This window comes from Salvia splendens, chromosome 1 (assembly GCF_004379255.2).
Source record: "Salvia splendens isolate huo1 chromosome 1, SspV2, whole genome shotgun sequence".
NCBI classification, from domain to species: Eukaryota; Viridiplantae; Streptophyta; class Magnoliopsida; order Lamiales; family Lamiaceae; genus Salvia; species Salvia splendens.
The window spans coordinates 14,605,129-14,612,820 of NC_056032.1; the positions used below are offsets into that span (position 1 = coordinate 14,605,129).

General features: G+C 41.8%; 1 protein-coding gene across 1 annotated transcript; it reads left to right on the forward strand.

Annotated features, from left to right (window-relative positions):
* Positions 1-6,002: 6,002 nt before the first annotated feature.
* On the forward strand, positions 6,003-7,346 carry LOC121802234. The gene has a single exon (XM_042201889.1). It carries the CDS (start codon positions 6,003-6,005, stop codon positions 7,344-7,346), a length of 1,344 nt encoding a protein of 447 aa, XP_042057823.1.
* The last annotated feature ends 346 nt before the right edge of the window (positions 7,347-7,692 follow it).

The following is a 7,692-nucleotide window of genomic DNA, read 5'->3' on the forward strand; positions in this document are numbered from 1 at the left end:
CATTGTCTGTAGTGTCAACGCACCGATGTTTACTTTGCAGATTTTAAGTTTTTTTTTTTTTATTTTTTCATAATTTTATTTTGAAATTGTTCAGTTTTTTTACGATCAGTGCATTTAATTTAACAGGCCAATTGTGTAGTATTTGGACTTTTTTCTTCATCTTCGTCTTTATTAGTGTTACTATTCTAAAAATAAAAATATAGCAGTTGCAGGTACTTTTTAAGATTAAGTTGTAATTAAGGTTAAAATAAATTTGATTCAGTTACATTAAAGGAAATTATTGTTGTGATTCTGTAATTAATGCTGTCAGCAACGCGGTAAGTGGGATGTATTAGTATTATGAAACGAGTTTCTTAGAGCATCTCCAATACCTGGATGTCCCACTCGGATATCCACTATCACTTTCCAAAAACACCTTCTACCACGTCACTAGGACTTCCCATCCCACTGCCACGTCACTAGGACTTCCCCTGCACAATCCGCCCTTCTCATCGCCCTTCCCACTAGGACTTCCCGCAAAAAAAAAATTCACAAATTCACAAATAAAACAATTTACGTTTACGGAAATAAAATTTCAACACGAATACGAACGGGAAAAATTTACGTATATATAGAGTTTTTTTTTTAAAAAAAAATTAAATACCGGACGTCCGACCCACGCCACAATGGCGGACGTCCACCCGCCCGTCGCCCGCACATCCGAGGACATCTGACGTCCTTACGGGACGTCCGTATCCGACTTGCCACGCCACAATGACGGACGTCCCGATCGCCCGTCGCGGATGTCCGATCGGACGTCCGCCATTGGAGATGCTCTTATGCTCTACAACTAATGCTGGGTAATTAAAAGGTCAAGATAAGGAGAACCCAATTTTAAAGCTGGAATGAGATTGATATTAAGTATAAAGAATCTATTATAAGTGTAAATAATGTGCACTTTGATTAATGGGTTGGTGTGAACTGTGTCTGTGAGTCAAGATGAAAAACTCAAATCAAAATAATGGTGAATATCCTTGAATGTATCTTTTTAATTTTCTAATAATAATATTATAATCAAACTTTTATTGGCCTTGAATATGTATATTTCTAACGTGTATTCAACTTCGGATAATAAATATACTGACTAACAAATATTGCACATCAGCCGCAAACGCAGCGTGGAAGGTATAATTTTGTTTTATTTTTTCTGGATTTATTTCTATAAAATAACTATTCCCAATTCATATTTTTCATTCAATTCCATTCTATTTATTTTTGTCTAATTAATTTTTTTCTAATCCAATTAAAATATACGAATAATTGATAAAATAATATAATTTGTGGTTGTGGCATGACTGTCTATTGGGCTAGACAAATTTTTGTGATTGTGAAAGTGTTTTTGTGGCTATGGACAAATTTTTATGATTGTGGCGTAGCTGTTCCGTGGCTGCTGTTCCGTGGCTGTTGAGCACCACGGTGGACACTCTAATCTAACCCCAATAAGGCAACATCGATGAGACAGACCTCCCTTAATCCACCTTCACTACATCTACCTAAATAAAGGCACCAACTAGTAAAATTCAAAATATCAAGTGTTTTTAATCATGTTATTATTTTTTGATCTAACCCCAATAAGGCAACATCGATGAGACAGACTGCCCTTAATCCACCTTCACTACATCTACCTAAATAAAGGCACCAACTAGTAAAATTCAAAATATCAAGTGTTTTTAATCATGTTATTATTTTTTGCGGAAAATTAGAAAGAAATTACGACGAAAGTTAAAAGAAAATGAAATATTAGTATTTATTTCATTAAGATATTTTCTTATAAATACTCAAACTTAAACTAAATTATAATTTTGCATGTTAGTTTTAAAATTTATGTGAAATTATACTACCTCCTTATTGACCAATTTCTGTAACATAATCGGACATCAATCAAAACAAAGTCTAAACCAATTATACGATGTTATATTAAATTAAATATTTTCTTTTACTGTATTTAGGAGGGTTCAGAGAAAATGGATAGGGAAAAACAAATGGTTTAGGGCTCTCTAAATATATATATATATATAGATGTATTCATTTCCTTTTTATATCTTTTGTTCTATTGTTCTTTTTAATCTCGACCATTCATTCTGAAGATCTAACGGCCCCAAATAATGCCAACTTATGTTAAATTAAATCATTAAAAATTGTGAAAAGGCTAGTTTAGGGAATTGACGCCGGTGGTTGTTATGGAAAATCCCATAATTTTCTCTTCCAAACTCAGCGGTTATTTTGATTGCAGATCACGTTCAATTTGTGGTTTCTTCCCAAAGATTTTGCGTCTGCACTCCACAAATTTCATCGCGCCTATACCTCCTCCTCGTCGCCGCGGTGCTGTTCATCTACATCCATGTTTAACCCTATTTACTTGCATTTCGCTGCTTTATAATTTCCCCCCTCAATGAATTAAATATATTTCTGTAATACTGCAATCAGAATTGCTTAATTGTGGGTGATCCTAAACGAACAGCCAACATATATGGAGTCGTGATATTGTTGAGCAAAATTATGGGATCTCTTCTTTTTAGTGATTGACTTAGCTTATCATAACTGGATTTTCTTACTGATGGCTACTGCAGATGGAGTAAAGGTGTGATTTTGCTGTGCAACTATCTGAATTATATTATGAATTGGCATGAGCCATTTTCTTCCTCAACACATACAATCTGAGTGATCTTGTTAATTCTGTTTTTCTCCTTTTCATTTTTTCATTTTCATTTTTCATTTTTTCATTTTCATTTTTCATTTTTCATTTTTCGTCGCGCGGTTAATCTGAATGTACATATTGTGTAGTATAATGCGTAGTTTTAGTTTCTGTAATGCATTATTTGTGATATGTAATGAACATTTATCATGCCCCGTTTAATTTAAGTTGTGCCGTGTTTCGATGTTTGGCGCACGTTTCTTGTTTTCCCTAAGGGTTTAACAAGCCCAGGGGCTAGGGTTTAGTATGTTCTAAGTCTAAAAAACATTGTCCAAATACACGAGCTGCAGTAATTCATCTCGGGTTGCACATGCATAGCGCGTAGGCATTTTTTTAAAACAGATATACATAATGTACATATTGTGTAGTATAATGCGTAGTTTTAGTTTCTGTAATGCATTATTTGTGATATGAAATGAACATTTATTCTGCCCCGTTTAATTTAAGTTGTGTCGTGTTTCGATGTTTGGCGCACGTTTCTTATTTTCCCTAAGGGTTTAACAAGCCCAGGGGCTAGGGTTTAGTATGTTCTAAGTCTAAAAAACGTTGTCCAAATACACGAGCTGCAGTAATTCATCTCGGGTTGCACATGTGATAAGGCTCATTTCATGCATCGGTTTAAGGATAAAATGTATGCTACTTGATTGGTTTATCGCGCAAAACAAGTGTTAAATGTGCAGAAATGGCACTTGACCAAGGCAGCAAGGCCGAACTGATCAAGCTAGTACAAAAGGCGATAAAAGGCCAAGAATCGGGGGAGTTGATCAAGGGGGAGTGGTCAAGCAGTTAGGCGGGGATCGCTAGCTTCTAGAAAAAGAACACGTGAGGAAATGAGCTGGATATGGTGCACCATTCTGTTATCAAGTACGACGTTCTAGAAGGGGACACGTGCTAGCTTATGAGACGCAAGGACGGAGCTGAGTCATGAATTTGTTACTCAAAAGCGCCGTCATTCTAGAAGAAAGGCACGTAGCAATCAGTGAGTCGCTCATTCTCAGCATGAGCGAATATTCCCTGTCAAGATCGTTATCCAGCTGGAGGCCGAATCGAGCTTATAAATAGAGGGTGTGCCATCACAAGAGGGGAATCAGATCTTTTACATTCTGTCTAGTTTAGCTTAGTTTAGTTCTCTAGCTTAGTCCAGTTCTCTAGAATAGCTTAGCTTAGATAAAGTAGTGCGTAGTTAAAAAGGGCAATCAAAGAAGCGCTGCAGAATACTTGTTTTCTGTTAGCGTTATCTTAAGTTTCCCGCTGAGATTCTTCTCAGTTTTTACCGCTTTCTTAGTTTCCGAAGCGTTAGCTTAGTTTAAATTTCACGATGTACTCAATTTAATTTAATCAAAGTTATTTTCGTTTTCATCCTCGCATTTACTTTTCCGCTGTTACCTGCAATTCACTTGATCCAGTAGTTAAAGTTCCGTTGATCAAGCTAGCTAGTTTAATTCTGCCTAGAGTAAAAACAGTAGTTAAAAACTCATAAGTTAAAGCGTGGCAGAAGCCAACCCCCCTGTTCACTACTCACACACTCGACACACCAACTTCTCTGTGGGATCGACCCCGAACTTTCCGCTTTACTGTTAAAGTAGTGCAAAATTGAGAGTTTATAATTACTTTGGTAAGGAAGAAAGAGCGAGAGCAAGACTGCAGTGATTAAGTGGCAACGACATTTGCTAACTGATCCGACCGGTTCGGTTATCATTCCATATAACTTGATCGGCATTCTAATCGCGTTTTCGTCTCTTTCCAAGCCCCTTCCAAAATGGCGCCGTTGCCGGGGAAGCATGGTGTTACTTTATGTTTGTGCGTAGTGCGTAGGTGTATATAGTCTTATTTCCTTGTTTTCTCATTTTGTTTTTCACTGTTGATGAGAAGGTCCCAACGCGGTGGACACTGGAATCATTTCTTTCTATACAGAGAGACTAACGCTCATTGGAGAGTCCAGGAAGCCGGAGTTGTCACCACTCGTTACAGAGCCACATTAGAAGCAGCAGCAGCCGCCGAGCAAAATACACAACCTCCACCACCTGAACAAGCACGAGCAAAGATGGCCCTCGCCGACAATGACTCTGGAATCGGTTCTCTACACGCTCACGATGACAGGGAGCCCACACATGCCATTGCCGCCACTCTTGGGATGCGGACCATCGCGATCAAGTCAGGAGTGCTGGCCGTTTTATCCTACTTCTACGGTCTTTCGAAGGAGTGCCCGTACGCTTTTCTGGAAGAATTCTGCCGATACTGTGACATTCAGCCCGTGCCGGCTGGATCCACATCCGAAGATTACAGGCTTAAGGCTATTCCCTTCGTTTTGAAGGGCGATGCGGGTGTCTGGCTGTTAAGGCTGCCAGAAGGATCCATCAGAACCTAGGCCGAGTTCCGCATGATATTTCTCGATCGCTTTTTTCCAGCATCGAAGACAAGTGCCCTGAAAAGGGAGATTACAGAGGCCAGACAGGAGTATGACGAGCCCCTCGGCCAGTACTGGGACAGATTCCAAGGGTTGCTTCAAGCATGCCCCAACCACAAGCTGGGGGAGCGGGAGATCTACTCGATCTTCTATGGCGGACTCACAGTAGACATCAAAAATGATCTCAATCTCGCAGCCCAAGGGGATTTCTCAAAAACCCCTTTTAGCCAAGCAAAGAATATTCTGGAGAGGCTAATTGAAGCCAAACGGTCGTACGAAACATCTCAAGGGCAGTACAGACGAGGGGTAGTACACGCAGCAGAGGCGCGCAATGATGAAAAGTTGGAAGCTCGATTTGAGCAAATGGAAAAGAAGCTGCTGGAGGCAGTAGAGAGAGCCAAGCCGCATCCACCACCTGCACCAAAAGAACCACAGTATGTGTCGCAGTCGTCACCACCAGAAGAGCATCACTACTACTACTGCGAGTTTCCCCCAGAGGCAGAGCCGCAGGCCCAAGTGAATGCTGTTGGCCACTGGAACGCAAATGGCAACTGGATCCAGGGGAAGCAGAGAGAAGCTCCATGGAGGGACCACCCCAATTTTCGATGGACTGATCAGAATCAAGGCCAACAGCTCCAGTTATTAACCCAACAAGTACAACCCTCTGAAGGGCAACCCAACTGGCCCGCACAGATCCAGGATAAACCAAACTCTGGAGGAAACAAAATACAGAACGTACCTCAAGGAAACTAGTCCAGTGGAGGACAACCCAACTGGTCAAGCAAACAACCGGAGGAAAACTGGGGGTACAGACAGCAAGGCCCTCAGTTTAGTAACCAGGGAAGGCAGCCGAACAACCAGATGGTCACGTACATCCCACCACACCTACGGGGAAATCAGCACCCTGGACATCAACAGTACAACCAGCCGCGATATCAGCAAGAACACTACGGGCAATCTGACTACCCGCAGCCCAACTATAGTGGGGGACCGACGAATCAAAGATACAACCAACACCCCAACGAAGGCCACGGAGATATGTTGGTACCGCACCATCCAAATGATGCGATGCGGGAAATCAAGGAGGCTCAGAAAGAGCAGCGGGCGGCGTTGGAGATGCTGACAAAACAACTCTCTCAAGTTGCAGTATCGCTGGGCGAATTGAAGGGAAATGAAGCCACTATGCAACCACCTGGTCGTGAGAATATTAGTGAAGTATCCCTGAGGTCGGGGAAAGTCTACCAAGGCCCCTGCCATCCTGCAATATCTCCAGCAACTGGTTCCGGACAAAGCCGTAAAAAAGAAGGAGAATTTAGTAGAGTGGATCAAGTGAAAGAAAAGGGCAAGGAGAAGGTGGGAGGTGTAGCCTCGGAAGAAAGTCAGAAAGAGGAAACTGAAAGGGTTAAGCCTTATCCGTACCGTGGAATGGTGACAAGGAAAAGGGATGCCACAATCGATGTGGCAAGTATGTTCAAGGACGTGGATGTGAAGGTACCGCTCTTGACGGCGTTAAAAATTCCCCCGATCAGTAAGTTCATTAAAGACTACCTGGCAGGGAAGGTCAATGAGGAAGGGAGACTAATTATAGATGAGAACGTCTCTGCCATAATCCAGAGAAGGGACCTCCCCTCCAAGAAAAATGATCCTAGAATGTTCACACTCCCTATTTCTATCGGAGACATCCAGGTGGAGCACGCTATGTGCGACTTAGGAGCATCAATCAACGTTATGACATACTCCATCTATCGGAAGTTAGGAGCGGCGGCCAAGCTCGTCGACACTGACATAATGATACAGTTGGCCGACAGATCGTGCATTCACCCAGAAGGAATTCTGGAAGACGTGATTTTTAAGGTGAATAACTTTCTATACCCAGCTGATTTTTTTGTGATCAAGATGACGAAACCCGCAACAAAGGAGTCAAGTGGAGTCCTTTTGGGAAGGTCATTCTTATCCACAGCCAGCGCAGTCATCGACGTCCGCCAAGGGACGATGAAGCTGAGTTTTAATGGAGAACAACTTACATTCGAAATTGATAAAGCTGTGAGGAAGCCACAAGACAACGAGAGCATTCAAACAGTAGACGCTATCAGCCCTCGGAAACAAAAGTATCAGAAAAAAAATCCTTCAAAGAACCACCCTCTGGTTCCGCTGAAGGTGAACATCTCAAGAGAGAGGCAGCGGAATGGTTTGATACGACGATGACTGGAGAAATGGATGATCAGGATATCAAAAGAACAACGATGGATTTCTGCAAACCAACACGACCAGCAAAGACAGAAGAGATCACTCAATCAGAAAGAGTCGAAAAACCACCTGACCAAGCTGGCCAGTTAAGAAGAGAGCTAGAAGAGAACTCCGCGCCTACGAGGCAACTATTGCCCTTATCGGCAGTTACCTTCAAAGACTTGTTCGATCAGAGGTATCACAAGCCAGTCAAACCAAATTTTCAAGAACAAGAAGGGCAACTGATGGAGGGACTGGGGCTCGGTAAAAAAGGTGGTCAAGTGGAAAACAACAAATCTGTGCGTACATCTAACACCCCACCTCG

Coding starts and splice junctions, on each gene's coding strand:
- LOC121802234 (XM_042201889.1), top strand. CDS start 6,003: ATGGTCACGTACATCCCACCACACCTACGGGGAAATCAGCACCCTGGA.